This window comes from Cyprinodon tularosa, unplaced genomic scaffold, assembly GCF_016077235.1.
Source record: "Cyprinodon tularosa strain WSP-4 unplaced genomic scaffold, ASM1607723v1 ctg112, whole genome shotgun sequence".
Taxonomy (NCBI): domain Eukaryota; kingdom Metazoa; phylum Chordata; class Actinopteri; order Cyprinodontiformes; family Cyprinodontidae; genus Cyprinodon; species Cyprinodon tularosa.
The window spans coordinates 1,607,214-1,624,736 of NW_024037916.1; the positions used below are offsets into that span (position 1 = coordinate 1,607,214).

Consider the following 17,523-nt stretch of genomic DNA (forward strand, 5'->3'; position numbering starts at 1 on the left):
TAAAGTTCTGTAATTCACTACTGAGAGTTCTGACTTGAACATTGGGATGTGGCAAGATCTTCAACCTGAGCGACTTGAAGCTCATCAGCAAAGATAAACCCTCATAATAACAGTGAAAACATGCATGATGCTGGTCAGGTTGGTAGAGTTTGTTCTAATTTTAAGTCATTTCCCACTAAATAATGAAGGTATAACCATTTTTTAAATAACATGATTTTGTTTTAAATACTATACACATTCTGCATTTTCCCCAATCTTTTGATATATTTTGTCTCACCTCCTAACACAAACAGACTTATTGGTAAAAAAAAAAAACAAAAAAAAAAACATTGTTAAATCTAAACCTTGGACTTTAAAATGTCTGGAATGGTCAGTTTCTCAAGAAAAGGGCTGTATTGATCCAGTCTATTTAACACTTAAATTTATATAGTGAACAATTTGCCTAGAATTTCTAACAATCAATATTAGTGAGTGGTGTACTATGGGGTATGCATATTTTTGATTAGCCAACTACTGATAAATTTATTCATTTTCAGGAAATATAGTCCTATTTATAAACAGAACCTTTATACCTTTATTTATCAAGTGATTTCAGGACATTTTTAATGCTACATCTATAATGTAATCAACAGCCAGTCATGTACTAATATTAAAATATATTGTCTAAATGAAACAGATTACATAACTAACCTTTATAACATTTAGATATCCCTGTTTTTTTTTTTACAGTAGTAGCAGGAATTACATTACTGTAAATGACTATCTTAGTTGTCATTTCTAGTGGTATATCAGCCTAACAATAGAAGACCTGCTTCCAGGGACAGCCTTCGATTATTTGGAGTAAATTTGAAAAAAAAAAATCAAACACAGAGACACTTGATTTTAACAATCTCTTATTCTCAGGATTTTTCATGTTAACATCTTTCATCTAGGGCACATTGCATGGCGGCCCCCGTCGACAGGTAGATTCACCCCAGTGATATAGCTGGCTGCATCGGATGCCAGGAAGGCAATGCTGTGCGCCACCTCTTCCACCTCCCCTGGCCGACCGAGGGCGTGGGTCTGTTTGCACTTTGCAATAAACTGCCAATGAAAAGTGAACAGGAATTAGGATTACATGTAAGAAGTGTGTTCTTGGTATTTGTTATGAAATACAACTAATAAAGTTCATATATAAAAAGAAAATACTTTCGGAACCATCAGCATCATAATCATAAAGCTTTTACTGTGACGAAGCAATATAGCCAAATTTATTTGAGGGTGCCTTTTTTTTCATGGCAACATGTATCACCAGTAGCAAAAACAAACAATAGAATCCTCTTGGATGTGGTTGCAATGTCTTTTCTTCCTAATAACTTCTATTAGCATAAATGAAATGGTAATGAAAAAATGCAGCAATAGTTGAAAATACAGCACATAACACTAAACAATAGATAAAACATGCCACGGATACCAAATGCTCCATTTCTTTTTACCCATTTTCGTTCCAAAGTTCCTATGCATCGATAACCCTGCACACTGTTTATTAAAACAAATATGTTTTGTTTAAGCTTTTCGAAGACATTAGTAGAAGACATTCTTGCACTTCTTTGGTGAGAAATGATGGATATTAATGTTTTAACACAGCACTAAAATCCTATGTCTACTCTGTTCTTTGTATATCTGTTAATATACGCGAGGAAAACCAAAGAGATGGTGATGGATTTCAGGAGAGGGCCCCCACCTCACTCCTTTCGTGAACATCCAGGGGCAGGACATAGAAACTGTGGAGAGTTTCAACTACCTGGGTGTTTATATCAATTAAACACTGGACTGGACTCATAACACCGACGCCCTGTATAAGAAGGGCCAGAGCCGCTCCCAGCTACTGAGGAGGCTGAGGTCCTTTGGAGTGAGCAGGCCCCTGCTTAAAACCTTCTGTGACACTGTGGTGGCATCAGCCCTCTACGCTGTTGTCTGCTGGGCCTCTGGCAGCGCAGAGTGGTACAGAAAGAGACTGAACAAACTGGTGAGAAAGGCTGTTTCTGTCCTAGGCTGCACTCTGGACTCGGTGGCTGAGGAGGGTGGTGTCCAAGCTTACATCCATCATGGACAACACCTTCCACCCTCTGCAAAACACTGCAGAGGAGCTGAGCAGCTCCTTTAATGATTACTATTTAATAAACTGTGCAATAACCTTCTCACTCTCTCTCTCTCTCTATAAATAAATGTATAATAATCATACAAAAAAAAATAAAAATTGTCATATGTGGACACTGTATATACTGTATATATCTCATGTACCTTTTTTTTCCCTTTGTCATATTCTTCTTCTCCTTTGACTATTTGAGCTGATGTAACAAGTATATTTCGCCACTGTGAGATCAATAAACAAATGCTCCATCACTAGTCTTAATCTAATTAAACGCACCAATGTCAGCCATTGCCATTTTTATATTTTTGTGGAATTAAGTTTTAATAAAAAAAAAAAAAGTTTTTGTTTAGGTTAGTCATTATTTGCTTAGACAACATTTCAATTTATTTATCAACGCAGTATAATTAATTAGTTTTAACCGTGGCAGTGTTTGCCATTACATTTTTTGTCATATAATCCTACATCAGGGAACACGTGACAAAGACATGATTCGTTTTTGTCTGGTTTGAAAGTCCCTCATATAAAAAATGGGCTTCAACTTATATGATAGTCTTTCTTTATACCTGGGCATACTGCTCCTCATCCAGCCCAGCTCTCCTGTGGATGTCTGTGATGATCACTCCAGGACTGAAAAGATAAAACAAGAAAACTGAATCAGGCAATTCCTTCTAGAAAAACAAAACATATGCTCCATGTCACATACCAGACAGAGTTTACTCTGACTTGCTTCGATGCCAGCTCTGCAGTTTAACAAAGCAAATATTTGATGTTCATTATTCATTATGAACATTGTTATTTTCATAAAAAATAAATGTATATCCTAATCTTACCAAGAGCCACGCAGCGTGTAAACTGGTCAATAGCGGACTTGGACATGCAGTAAGCCAACACACCAGAAAACTAAAAGAGAGAAAACACATCCTGGTTTAGCTTAAAAACATAATAGTCATAGTTTATAGACATTCAAATAGTAGTTTATATCCAGATGTACGATACCCACAGATCTCTGCCCATTCACACTGGAAACATTGACAATGGACCCTTTGGTTTTAATCAGGTGGGGCACACAGAGTTGAGTCAGGTGGAAGACGGATCTGATGAGAGAAACAGAACAGATACATTGTCTGAAAATCTGCATAAGATTCAAATTTGAGCTCGCCATCGTCTAAAACAGAGTCTGAAATTAAAGATTCTGCATAAGTGTTTTTAGTGTTATAATGGCTGCAGGGAGAATTATCCCACATCCGTGATCAGACTCTGCTTTTTGAGAGGAGCGATATCACACCTGCCCACAAACACTTTCACTTCAGGCAGCTGTTTGCTTCAGCTAAGACTTGATGTGTGTGTTGAATTAATGGAATGTGAAAAGCTGTGGGTAAAAGGAAACGGCATGTTTTTTCATGAACTGCGGCATTGTTTCAGAGTTCACCTTCACTCCACAAACAAACTGAATTGATGTTTTGGAACGTGTGATGAGTGTGACTGAAAAAAAAAACTGAAGAATTGAAAATGCAATTTCAAATGACTCTTTGTCCTTCAGTGCAGTTCAATTTAGTATACCTGCAAAGCTCGGATCACAGCAAATATTATCTAAAGGCAGCAAACAAGTAAAAAAAAAAGATCCAATATATACATAGAAATACGCAGTCAAACCAGAATGAAGCAGCACTGTTCCATGGGTACTCCCTAGGATAAAAGAATACCATAAAGATAACCACAGTAGAAGTTTCTTTAGTGGCTTCATCTAGGGGGGAAATGTAGCTAAACAGATAAGTTATGTCCCAGTAGTAAATTCTGAGTAACTTTGTCTACGAGAGAAATGTTCAATAGTCATAGACAAAGACAGCTAAGATCTTTTAGAAACGTTTCACAGAACAGAGTTGTGATAGGGGGAGAAAAAAAAAAAAAGAGAGAACATGAAATTAGTCGATCTAAATGCACATAAAGCATAACTAGAGAGCTGTGGAACAAAGAGGTAAAGTGAGGAAACATGGTCTTAGCCTACGGCAGAATAATTGCAGGAGTAGCTCACAATGATTTAAGACGCTCTAACCAGAAGCTTTGTCAAAAAGGTATGGTCAAAAACAGGAATTTCAACATTGCCTTACTAATGGTAAAAATGAAGTCACGCCGAAAAAAAGTAGATATAGGTTTTAAAGTAGTTTTTTTATTTCAACTGACTGGAATCAATATTAAAGGTATAATGCAGGATTTTTGTACCCGCTCACCAGAGGGAACGCCTATTAAACGCGTGCAAGAGCGTGCACGAGCCCATTTCTCCTCATGCACGCTCTTTTAAAAGTTGCGCTTTGCATCGCTCAAACAAGCTTACTTTAAAAGAGAAGATTGGGAATTTTTCCACTATGTCAATCTCACCAATGGTAAGTGAAAATGGGGATGAACACATAGGACGGCCTTACATAAACATATCACCAGAATGATTGACAGTTAGGAGGACCACTTATTTTGATGATCCACCTGAAAAAAGAAAATCCTCCACTATACTTATACTATAGTTAAACCAAACAGAGAATCTGTGGACAAAGCTAAAGATCAACCTTTAAGACTCAACAAAGACAAAGTACCAGTGGAATTATCCACAGCTGGTCAGCAGTTATAGGAAGGAAATATTTTGATAGGAATAAAATAATTAGGAATAAAATTAGGAATAGGAATAAAATAATAGGAATAAAATAATTCCATACAATTTTTAAAGTAAAAATAATTTATATAAATCAATTAATTTATGTAATTAAATTTATTTACATAGCTTTAATAAAAAGATGAATGCAAATTTCCTATTACGATATAAAAAGATACATACCTCATATCTCAGAACATTTACCGTATAACTTATATCAGTGTTATATCAGTATCACACAGACTGCAAATAGAAATAGATTTTTGTGATCTTTTCAGACAAACTTATGTTTTGACTAAAAAAAACAATAAGTAATTGGCATAACTGTATTAACAAAGCCAAAAAAAGAATCTATGATAAGCAAACATTTCATTTGTATATACTTTTTCAACGAGGAATTGATTTGTTATCAGTTTAGATTTTATGTCCAATCAGAAGTAATGACCACATCATGACGAAACAGAGAGATTCTGGTTCAATTTAAGCTCAACCAGAATTGTTATCAAGACTATGTTCACAATAAATCCCTTACCTTTTAGTAACCAATATGTTCCATTGACAGGATCAATCTATAAATCTGACATGAAAGCCTTTCTTCACCTTTAAATACACAAGCAGCCATTAGCCTGTTTGGTGTTGGGAGAAAATCCTTTATAAAAAGATAGGAGCGCTTTTGTTTTCAATAAAAAGTAATCAGTGCCTCAATTTTCACCACCACTAACAGCCTATGTTTAATAAAAGCTTTACCTGGCTTGTAAATAGAAAATGACCAAGAGGCCTAATTTCTTAGCCTCTATCTATGAGGCTCTGTGATTGTGCATGTTTTGTTTACCACCATACACAGGAAGAAAAATGATGAGCGGTTAAAAAAAAAAATCAATATAAAAACAGCTAATCTTCATGCCAGCTGGTTGTGTAGGAATGATTAAAGGGAAAGGCCTTTTTATTCCAATTTTTAAAAGTTTGCTAAGCTTCAGGGACTTTAGTTGAAACTGTGTAATTAGATTTTATACTAAATTTAAGCTTTTTTTCTCAGTGAGGGATTATGCTACTGCCATATCTGATTGGTTTATTTTATAGGGTTTATTCATTATTATTAGGGGTGTTAATGAGATAGGAGGTTGGTATATTTTTATGAATAACTTCTGATCATGCACAGCCCTACTGATGAATCATGTTTTTATTAAAATAAACAGGTTTTCTATTTATTTTTAAATGGTAAATACTTAAAATCATTATTTCAAATATCTTAGAAAGGTTTAAGTTTTTTTTTTTTTTACACCTTTCAATGGAGTTGGAAGGCATTTGTGAGTTATCTACAAGCACAACTTGTTTTTAATTTTTACTCTTAATTTGCTGTTAAATTAGCCTGGGTGCCATTCCCGCCCACAACGTTTGAGGTCTGGAAGTTCGGTCTGGCATTGCTAAGTAGTAGCGCGAGTATGCTCGCACAATATCTGGCGGGCCAATCAAATTGTCAGGGCGGGCTTTATACGATGATGGACAGATAATCAACAGTAACGTAATCAACCACGTCACCAAAGCGTGCTTGGGTGACAACAACAATGGCTGCCGCTGGAGAGTTGAGGTGTGTTGATTCTGCTATTAGGTCTGTTCTAGAAGATATCGACAGCAAATTCATTTTAAAAGAGGAACAGAGAAACAAGATCAAGGCTCATCTTCTTATTCTAGGCGTGCAACTGCACGCTTTGATTTTTGTTGACAACTATGCATCGCTTAACATACGTCACGCACTCCGTTGCTTTTATTGGTTATAGGTCTATCCAATTGAGTGCAGAGGCATTTTTTTTTCCTGGTTCGTTCGAAACACGCCCCATAATCACAGCTCTATGGAGCAGTATCAGACTCATATTCTGACTAGAATTGAGTAGGACTACATCAGGCTACTGATAAATATGAGCAATGTTAAAATTAATAAGTGATATGTTGCCCTATGTAATGTAGAGGAAATTATTTTAACCATTAAACAATTTAAGATTGCCTACAAGCATTATTACAGTATCAATGAGTTTACAAACACATAAAAATCCATCTTGCAACACTAAAGCTTAAATGGTTTGAGTCCGACAAGAAACATGTCAGCCAATCATGTTGCAGTATTATGCGAAACGTAATCAAGAGCTGCTGAGCCCTCAGCCGAATGAAAATAAACACAGCAGGGGAGGACATACGCATAGCTGGCACTATCACATCTATTTTGTCAGAATCTAAGATTTTATCGTTGAAAGAGGAATAGCAAGAGTATAAATGCATAAATTCTTGTGGTTTCTCATGCCGTCTGCAGCAATTTCATTTGTTCTCTTGAGTGGCTAACTTCTGCAGACGGTGGCTAAGTGTTGCTTCCCCAAATCAGCTCAAAAGATTCTGCTCAACGTCCTTCTTTTTCCCCAAACAGATTCGATGAGAGCACTCCCAGATTAAGAATATGTAGAACTATTTAGTTATTAAACTGGCTTTCCAGGTTAATGTAGAGTCTATGTGCGATCAAGTAAGTGATGGCAGTTTGCATACTGAGAAAACTTAGACCAAATCCATCAGTTTATAATGAAGGACAAAGGTTTCTAGTTTATAAATTTAAGGGAAAATGTGGCTGTAACACATGTGTGTTCCCTTCTTCATTTTTCTGGGCTTAGCAGTGCTTTGGAAGCTGAAGGGACTAAGGGAGGACCATCAGGCACTTTCTGGGGGGAGGGAGAGACAACTTTTACTTTAAAAAATTGTAAAGCAGGGATATAAAAATAACAAATGCTTAGCTACAAATTTCCCCTTAGACTCATCATCTGACATATAAAGGAGAATACAGGAAAGAAAAACAACTGGTACCAATCTGAGATTATGCCTCAGAGTCGCTCTTTTAATAATCGAGAAGGCAATAAAAGTCTTGCGCCTGAAGCTGCAGCTGCAGAAGTAACAACTCAAGGAGAAAGTAATGAATTTTTATCAGATGGAAAACAGAAACGCAAGGTTATGATTTAAAAGAATAAAAGTTTTTTTCCTCTTAAACTGTATTCATAATTCTTCAAATGATGTGAAACTTTCCGATTTTAATCCCAATAATTCCATTGTCTAATTTGCTTTTTCCTTTTATAGCCGTACATAATGAAAAACAGAATTAAAGCATTATTATAATTCCATAATCATTCCCAGCTGTATCAAAGTAAATTTAAATATGACCAAACATTTAATTCAGTTCAAACATTTGAGATTTATGACAAAGGGATTCATTCGCTTCCCTATTCAGAGAATTCTGGGTATTTTTCCGAATAGGAAATAGAATTCCATGCTAATTTCATTTTGATTAATAACCAGGGACTCCCTGGCTGGCCAGCTAATACAAATGACTTTAACCCAATCGACATTAAATGGAGTATTTTCCATGAAGACGCTGGAAAAATGGACCAAACAATGTAGATTAACTGAAGGGTGTTAATAAATTATCCTGGGCTTCATTAAAACTCAGTACATGGCTGATTATATTTATGCCACACTGAACTTGTGCAGCAATTCCTTAAAAATGACCCCTGAGTAGGTACTAAGATCAGAACATGGAAATACTTTTCAGTATTTTGTGTTAAAAATACTGTCTTGTATAATATTCAACTTTTTCAAGCAACCTTCTCCATTCTCAGCTTTATGGGCAATAAATCATAATCCACAAATATCCAAACTAAGTGTATGAACTAAACACATATGAATCTAAACTAATCTTTTTGTCAAATTCCTGAAATAAATAGATTTTTTCATTATATATCATTTTATGGAGTTTAACTGACTATTTAGCTGGATAGAATGCATATATAATATCAGTGATTTGATATCAAAGATCCAGTCCAGTGGTCCTTACACGGAACTGTTATTTTTTTCTTTTTGCTGCTCATTTGTTAATAATAAAGTACATTAACATCTGTTAATTTGTTACCTTTTTGAACTCCAGTCGGCCTCGGCAGATGGTCGCTCACACTGAGCCTGGTTCTGCAGAAGGTTTCTTCCTGTTAAAAGGGAGTTTTTCCTCTCCACTGTCGCTACAAGCATGCTTAGTGTGAGGGATTGCATTCTAGTCAATGAGTCGATGTAATCAACTGGTTTTCCTTAGATAGAAAACTTCTAATCAATTTGACTGTATGATCTGGTGAACTGTAAAGTGCCTTGAGATGGTGTGAATTGGCGCTATAGAAATAAACTGAATTGAATTTTTTTAACAATGTTCATGTTAAGGATAAAGCCTTCACTATCATGGCAAGATATACGGTTCATTCATTCGTTCAACATTCGTTCAATAGGCTTGACTTAGGTATCGATATTGGATTGGACCAGAAAAAAACTGAATCTGTGCATTTCTAATTGATAATAACACAAATTTAGATGTTAAAGCTTACAATACTAAATTAATCTAACTTTCAAAAGGTTTAGCATTCGGGTATTTAGGAATAAAGGTATTACAAATTTGTGAAGCCTGGAAGATAATGCTTTAACCTTTATGTTTTAGTATTACTTATCAATATAAAAATATGACTAACTCATATTTTACAAGACATAATAAATAACCCCAAAAATAAACAAAAATCTGTGCGACACCACAGACAAAGCAGTACAACACTAATTGGTACCTTTGAGGCTATTTATCTGCTTTAAAAACAAAGAGCAGATAAATAGTAGCACAGTGAGAACTGTTTGTATGAAACGGTTTAAACTTTAAATTGAAAATAACAAAAAAAAAAAAACCGTTAGCAAAATAAATAAATGGTGCTGCCTGGAAGGTGGCCTGAGGTAACAAAAGAAGCTGAGGTATTTAAGCATCTTTTAGTTTAAACAATCAAAATACTTTGTGAAAATAAAAAAACATCAGTTTAAATCTTAACCTTATATAAAAAATAAAAAAAAGACCTACTCTGATAAAAAAGTGTTCCTGCAGTAACATCTGAATCAGTGGAGAGCTGAGCTCCACAAAAACCTTGTAGTTTTTAAGAGTCTAATTTACCCTTTGGTAACTAATAACACATTGAATGATGTTGAAAGGGTACGATGGAGTATTAGGGCCAACTAAGAGATTTTTGTTTTATTTTAAGAATAAAGTGATAACATTACTATAAAAAAATTGTAATAGTACGAGAATAAAGTTGTAATATTAAGAGAATGAAGCCATCATACAACAACCAGTTTCCGACCAGCAGAAGACGATCGACCAGCACCACCAAACAGCAACCTGAGTCCACTTTGACATACTGCCTGATTTGATGCTGGAGTGTTAAAAGATTTTCTTATATGTCAAATCAGAGCCAAAGTATAACTTCACATGATGCTCGATATTCCTCATTTTAGCGAAGAAAGTGCTTCTTGTGGGAGTTGTCATAAAATACAACTTGTTTCTCATAATTTTAGGACTTCATTCTCGTAATAATACAACTTTTTTCTCGTAATTTTACGACTTTTTTCTCGTAATTTTACGACTTTATTCTAGAAATAGATGAAAATATAATCTCTAGCCTGGCCCTAACACTCTGCATTTATATTTAAACAAGCAACTTGTCCAGTAAACACATCAACATTCCTATATGCTCCACTGATTGAATAGTGGAGCATATAGATTAAAACTCTCAAGATAAAAAGCAGATTAATAAAAAAAAAAAATAATTAAAAAACAGCTGCAATGTTTAAGCCATATTGGAATTCTGACCTCTAAAAGAATTCACCAAATGTACACTTTGATAAAGAGTATGTAAATTTTCTCTATTACTAGAACCTTTTCCATTTTAGACCAATGGATGCATGGGAGGAAAAGAGTTTGCGTAAAGATGCCTGAAATTTTCTGAAATGTTTAAGTAAAAACAAAAAGTCAAGGTGTTGCCAGTAGGTTACCATAAATGATTTTAAATAAATATTATCCATCTTATCTTTCTGAAGGAATAGGAATTGTGTTTATTTATAGTATACAATTCCAATTGTCCCATTGCTGCTTTATTAAGAGAAATAAATAAAAATTACATACACCAGTTTTCAAAGTTTAATCTTTTAAAAAAACTGAGCATGTTTTATTCTGTTTAAATCTACCTACTTCAATATAATTTTTCCTAAATAGAAATTTAATAAGTAAATAAAAAAAAGAAAAAAAAGAATGACAAATATAGTAAACGCTGTAGTCAAAGCTAAGAAGGGTTCGAAGGAACAATACATCTAAGAAAAGCCTTAATCAAACTTCCACATCAGCCTAAATTAGGAACCATACATGTCAAATGTAGAAACATGCAATACCTATAATGGTAAGGAGGACATTAGTTTTACATAGCACAAATGATCTGTGTATATTTTTTATCAACATTAAAAATAGCTTAAATTTCCACCTTGACAAAACCTTTTCTGAGATTGACTTTGCTTATTTCTGTAAGACAAACCAATTTCTGTCTCTACTTTTATTCATCAGCGTCTCCTCCCTGGGTTCTCTGATACATACCTGACATTGACATTCATGACCTTGTCATATTGAGCCATGTCTGTGGTCTCGATGCTGCCATATTCCAAGACGCCTGCGTTGTTAACCAGGACATCCAGTCGGCCAAAGTGGGCAATGGTTTTCTCCACAGTCTTCCTCACTGTGTCTTCATCCGTCAGGTCTCCGGGAACAAGCAAAGGCTGCAGAAGAAAACTCCCATTTCATTATGGTTTTTGATAACTGCCTTCATCCTCTGTGGCATTGATTCAACAAGGTACTGGAAACATTCCTCAGAGAGTCTGGTCCACATTGACATTATAGAGTCATACAAACGCTGCAGGATGCTAGCAATGGACTTATTGTCATGTTCAAGACACCAGTCTGACCTGACTTGCACTGTATGACATAATCTTGCTGGAAGTATTCATCAGAAGATGGATTGACAGGGGTTATAAAGTGATGGACATGGTCAGAAACAATACTCAGGCAGACTGGTGTTGGCATGATGGCCAATGTGAAGTAATGAGGCCAAAGTGTGCCAAGAAAATGCACCCACACCATTACACCATCACCAGCCTGATCCGCTGATACAAGGAAGGATGGTTTCATGGTTTTGACGCCAAATTCTGATCTTACCATCAGAATGTTGCCGCAGAAATCCAAACATGGGCGTGCTTTGGTGGCGCAGTGGTTAGCGCACACGGCCCATGTGCAGAGCCCCTAGTCCTCGATACGGCCGACCCGGATTCGAATCCAACCTGTGGTCCTTTGCCGGATGTCTCTCCCTCCTCTCTAATACCCCCTTTCCTGTCAGCCTACTGTCCAAAAAAAGAGCCACTAGTGCCATAAAAACTCAAAAAAATAAATTGAGACACATCAGACCAGGGAACATTTTTCACAATCTTCTTTTGTCCCTTTTTGGTTATCCTGTGCAAATTGTAGCCTGTTTTTAGGTAACAGAAGTGGCACAAAGTGTGGTCTCCTGCAGCTGTAGCCTATCCACATCAAGGTTTGAGATGTTGTGTATTCAAATATGCTCGTCAGCATCTTGCCTTTCCATCTGCTTCAACCAGCCTGGCCATCTGTCTCTGGCCTCAAAGCGGCATTTGCACCCAAAGAAGTACAGCTCACTGTCTATAATTTTTTTCTTAGGATCATTCTCTGTAAACCCTAGAGATGCCTGGCCATGAACATGCACAGGGACTCAAAACCTCCCACAATGCATCTTGAAAAGTAGAACGCATCCATGGTCACCAGACAAATTCTCCTCACAGCACATCATGGGATTTATTTTGTGGGTGAGAGTGAACAAAGATGACATCGGCAGTAAGTCACATGACCAACAGGGAGGGAAAAGTAGTGGTCATCTGTCCGAATGGTCAGTTAACTTAATTCATTATAAAGGTCATTACTGTACATAGTTCATGCTATATGTGGTGATTGAGGGCAGTGGCATAACGACACAACAATAGGCCTGTAAGCAACATTATCTGGCTGGGCCCCATATGAAGTACAACACCCCATGGCCACTTCCCGCTGCCCCCTAACCCCAACCCATATGTTGGGGTATAAATATGTTCCAATCAGTCAACTTAGTATCAGGTAGGTTTAAGAGGAATTTTTAGCACCATCACATCTGCAAAGACACGTCCAAGTCCTCAATTGCGTGGGGTCCAACCAGGTGTCAGTGAAGGGGCCCCTAAGAGGTCGGGGGCCGTAAGCAACTGCAGTCTCTGCTTAACGGTAGTTATGCCATTGATTGAGGGGTTAGGGTGGATGTTCAGACAAAGCCATGTCTACATGCCTAAACGCATTAAGTTGTTGCCATGTGCATTTAGACAGGTGTAGCTGATAAAGTGGCTGGTGAGTATGTAAAGTTACACTATATACTGAAAAATTTAAATTGTTCATACAACAGGTCAACAGAAAACATTTCAATGGGTTGAAAATATTGGTTTATAATAAAGGTTAAAAATATAGCTACAGATATTCATACTTTTTTATTTTAGTGCAATTTTGTACACAGCTCTTATTAATAACATAGTGTACCCAAGGGCGTAGGTTTGATTTCAACTTTGGTAGGGACACTATTCTTCAGTTTCATTGGTCCTTTGCAAAAATATGCATGCTCTTTTTTATGCTTAATGTGAGCTCCAGGGCTCATTTGTTTAAAGAGAACAGCAGCATTTCTTACTACATTAACACAAATCTTATAAGCACTACATGCACTAGATGCTGTTTATCAATATTTAAAGCATCACTGGCTCTGATGAATGTGGAATTAGGACTTCTTCCACTTTGAAAAGGATTTCATTTAAATTTACCTGCTACTAAGACAGTGTCTGTTTAACCAAATATAGTTTATAATATGTGGATTTATCCTGTGTTTTCTTCTGAAGATAGAGAATTGTGCAGAGGTAAAACCCACTCTTATTTTTTTTATCTAATATGCTCTCTCTGGATCATGCAAAATAATACATTCAAGGGACAGCAAATAAATGTATTGTATTTACATGTGCACTGGAACTAGAAGAGGAACTGACACTGAGCACTTAAAGTATTAATATTAGAAGTTGTACATCTGGGCTGTAGTTACTCTGTGTAGCTAATTACATGTATTTTATCTATGGCTGAAACAATTAATCATATTAACAAATTATTTAAATAATCGTGAACTAATTTAGTAATTGATTAATCGTAAACTGGAGTATAGGGCCACTAAAATGTGCCTTTAGCCGACAGAGCGACCCACTTAGAGCAGGAATTATACCAAGATTGTAAAAAATATGTAAACATTTTGCATTTAAGAAGTAAAAAAAAAAAAGTTTTTGTCTGTCAATATTCTACAACCAGAACTCCTCCAAAGGAAACGTTTAAACGTTTCTGTTTCATCTGGTTTCATTTCATAAAAGATCTTCTTTAAGGAGCGTTTGGCTATCTGATTAAAAGATAAAATAAAAGAAATCCTAACGTTGTTAACTTACATTTCTCAAGTTCCACAAATCAAAAAACTCTCTCCTGCTTCTTTACAGAACTCCAATCAGAAGCTTTCGCCTGTTTTAGCGTAGATAATAAGTTTTTTAATTCGGACTAGTTTCGTAGCCCAATATTAATTTATTTTAGCGTCTTTTTTTTCGCGCTCCGAGCACCCGCGCGCGCGCACATACAGACTAGAAAACACGCAATCAGAAAGAGAGAAGGCGGAACTTAAGGCAGAATAATCAGAGAGTTAAACCGCGCAGCACAGTTGATGCACTGCTATGTGAAAGGGACAGGAGAGAGCAGGCAGCTGCAGCTACCAGGCAGAGAAGCTGCGAGAGGAAAAGAAGCGGCTGCTGTATAGTAAATTATAAACATGTTGCTCACATCCAATTATTGGTAGGGACAAATAGGTCCATCCAAAATTTTGGTAGGGACATGTCCCTATGGTCCCTATGCAGGGGCGGATCTAGAAAGATATTTATGGGGTGGCAAGAGGGGCCAGGAATTTTTGAGGGGTGGCAACATATGGCATTTGTTTACACTGAATTTAATCACAGTTATTACAGTTTGGTGAGAATAGTATGTACAGTAAGTGTTTCATGTGAAACAGTTCATATTAGAAATACATTGTAGAATGTGATCTCCCTTAATAGGAGATAGAAGAATGATAACACTACTTCTAATGGGGCATTATCACAGAAAAGGTATTAAGGTAAGACACAGGTGCTGAGTGGTAGATGTGTGACATTGATTGTCAGAGAGGCAGCTTTGCAGCATTTGCACAAGAAGAAACTATAGAAAGAAAAAGTTTCCCATCAGAGATCTATGGACTGAGCTGGACTAAAGTGAGCAGAACTACACAGTAGAAATAAATGGGTCAAGGCACCCAAACAAGATACCAGACATCCATGTATTGATTACTCTGAACACACATTTACCCCATTTGTTCCTCAGTAACCTGACATACAGCAGTTACGGCAACATGAAAGGGACATTTCCCTTGCATTGTATGTAGATATGCATGTAGATATGCTGTAGATAGAGCTGCTGTATCAAAAAAATCAACATAAATGTTACATGTTATATCAAAATCACCACTAATCTGAAAAGAAGCAACATAAAAATATGTTTTTGCTTCCAGTCTGAAAATGTACAAAAAACGTTGTGAGTAGGTTCATACAGGTCATTTCTGGATAGGTTCATACTTTATATACAAAAAAAGAAACAATACTGCTTCATGTTAAGCAGGATTTACACCAGTATCACATTTTTAACTTTACTTTACTTTACTTTACTGTCAGATGTAACAGCTCTGTAAAGGCTCACCAGAGAGCATAACATAAAGTTAACATGACTATAACAGCTGAATGCGGCGATTTCCATGTTGCTCAGCAAAACGCTACACAAATGTATTTAGATCCAATGCTTTTGTGCGTTTTGATTCAATGCTAGGTTCAACCAAACTTGATCGTCTCTTTTCTGTCATAATTGACCGCAAATATGTCTTTATGAGCCTCAGACGTCAGGCCTAACTAACATCATATTTAGAGAAATAACGTTCTGCAACCTGATTTTAATCATCTGTAAATCAGCATTGCAGCTATGCTAGCAACATTGTGCTTTCATTATGATTTAATTTGTCGATAGATAGTTAATCAGTTTTTACCTGTTTCTCCTCTCCCCATCACCCCTGGCTCCCTCGCTTTGCCCCATTCGGTTTTCAAAACAATCAGTCTCAGTCGCTCTCACGTCATCTCGTGCTGCATTCACTGCAGTCCGACAATGGAAATTAGCGGTCGGTAATTCTCAAATGATCCATAATTTATAAGCCTCGCCACCCCTACCGCCAACTGGGGTGGCAGCAGGGGTGGCAAGGCTGTCATTTAGGGTGGCATTTGCCACCCCAGTAGATCCGCCTATGTCCCTATGCAAACCTACGCCCATGAGTGTACCTCAGCGGCTCCACTTTCAGTGCACTGTGTGGCTACTTTCTGGAGGCTCTGGACGTCTCTGCCGTTCAAAGCCAGCAAAGCTCCAAGTTTCGCGAACAGGACGCTCGTTCCAGCCCCGATCCCCGAGCTGGCTCCCGTTATCAAGGCCACTTTCCCCCTCAGGGATGACACCTGGGAAAACAGAGAAAAGAAACAAGTATTAACACTTGACGTGTCCGAATACCTTTTACCCAAAGGTAAACAGAGGAGCAGAAACGAAAGCTTTTCACCAGTTTGATTTTAACAATTAAAAATTTATTTAAAGACACGTGCACTCACTTTAAACGCGTCCTCTGAAGCCATTTCTGCAAAGTTTGCTAATTTAATGGACGACTGTCCCCCACTGATGACGCAATACGATGAGCCGGTAGCTAATTTGTAGTTCATAAAGGAATCCACCACCACCACGGCTGACTCCAAACAAACAAGAATATAACTTAATTCAAAAATAAGGATGAAATGTATCCTATAGTTATTTCACATAGTGAGAGGTTTAAAGTGTTAACTGATGACTCACATTCATTTAATGTGTATGAGCAGGGGCACATTTTAGGCAGCATAGGTGGCTGATATATGGGGATAAATAAAAGTAAGTAAAGTCTGTGGAAAGACTTTTATTTATTTAAGGTATTTCTTAAAATGAGAAAAGCCAGATAGAATGTAGGTATTTGGGGTTTTTAAGTCAGTTTTTTTTTTTTTTTTTTAAGTCTGTTCTGTACTGATATATGAATACATATACAGTTGTGCTTGGGAATTTACATACCCTCTCTATTAAAGGAAATTAGAAATCCACATTAGTACTTCTAAAAATACAAAACTGAAAAAAATGAATAAAAAACTTACTTAATGATAATTTAATAAAATACTGATTTCATAATTTTTTTGTTTTGTGTTTTTTTTGTTTGCCTCATAAGAGCAGCTCAACAAATTGTTTACTTGTTTAACATATATAATATATATATATATAAGCAGGCTTTTTTGTGTGCTAAGATGCTACACACAGACAAGCAAGAATACAGTTGGCCTGAATAAATAATATATATCATTTGGAATTAACAAATGCAAATTATACAGGGAGGGCCTCTTAGCAGATATTAGAAATATAAGAGTATATAGATGTATCATGCCATGAGTTGTAATGGCAAACTCTTCCAAACTCTGAAGTAGAACAGCGAATTTCCAACAACTTTAAGTGGGTCTTCGAGAAATTAGCTAAAATAAAAGGTGATTTATACCAACATTTTCTTCCAGAACGTCACAAGCATTTTTTTTATATATTACAAGTAACACTTTTTGAAAGTTTTATGTGATATTCTGATTATATTTT

At 36.4% G+C, this 17,523-nt stretch overlaps 1 protein-coding gene across 1 annotated transcript; it reads right to left on the minus strand.

Annotated features, from left to right (window-relative positions):
* Nucleotides 1–876: 876 nt before the first annotated feature.
* zgc:101858 (uncharacterized protein LOC449555 homolog) lies at nucleotides 877–16,540 on the minus strand. Its single transcript, XM_038299588.1, has 8 exons — nucleotides 16,476–16,540; nucleotides 16,158–16,328; nucleotides 11,245–11,423; nucleotides 3,135–3,228; nucleotides 2,965–3,034; nucleotides 2,838–2,874; nucleotides 2,698–2,761; nucleotides 877–1,083 (listed from the first exon to the last, which is right to left on the minus strand). Exons 1-8 carry the CDS (start codon nucleotides 16,497–16,499, stop codon nucleotides 925–927), a joined length of 798 nt encoding a protein of 265 aa, XP_038155516.1. The 5' UTR covers nucleotides 16,500–16,540; the 3' UTR covers nucleotides 877–924.
* Between the last annotated feature and the right edge of the window lie 983 nt (nucleotides 16,541–17,523).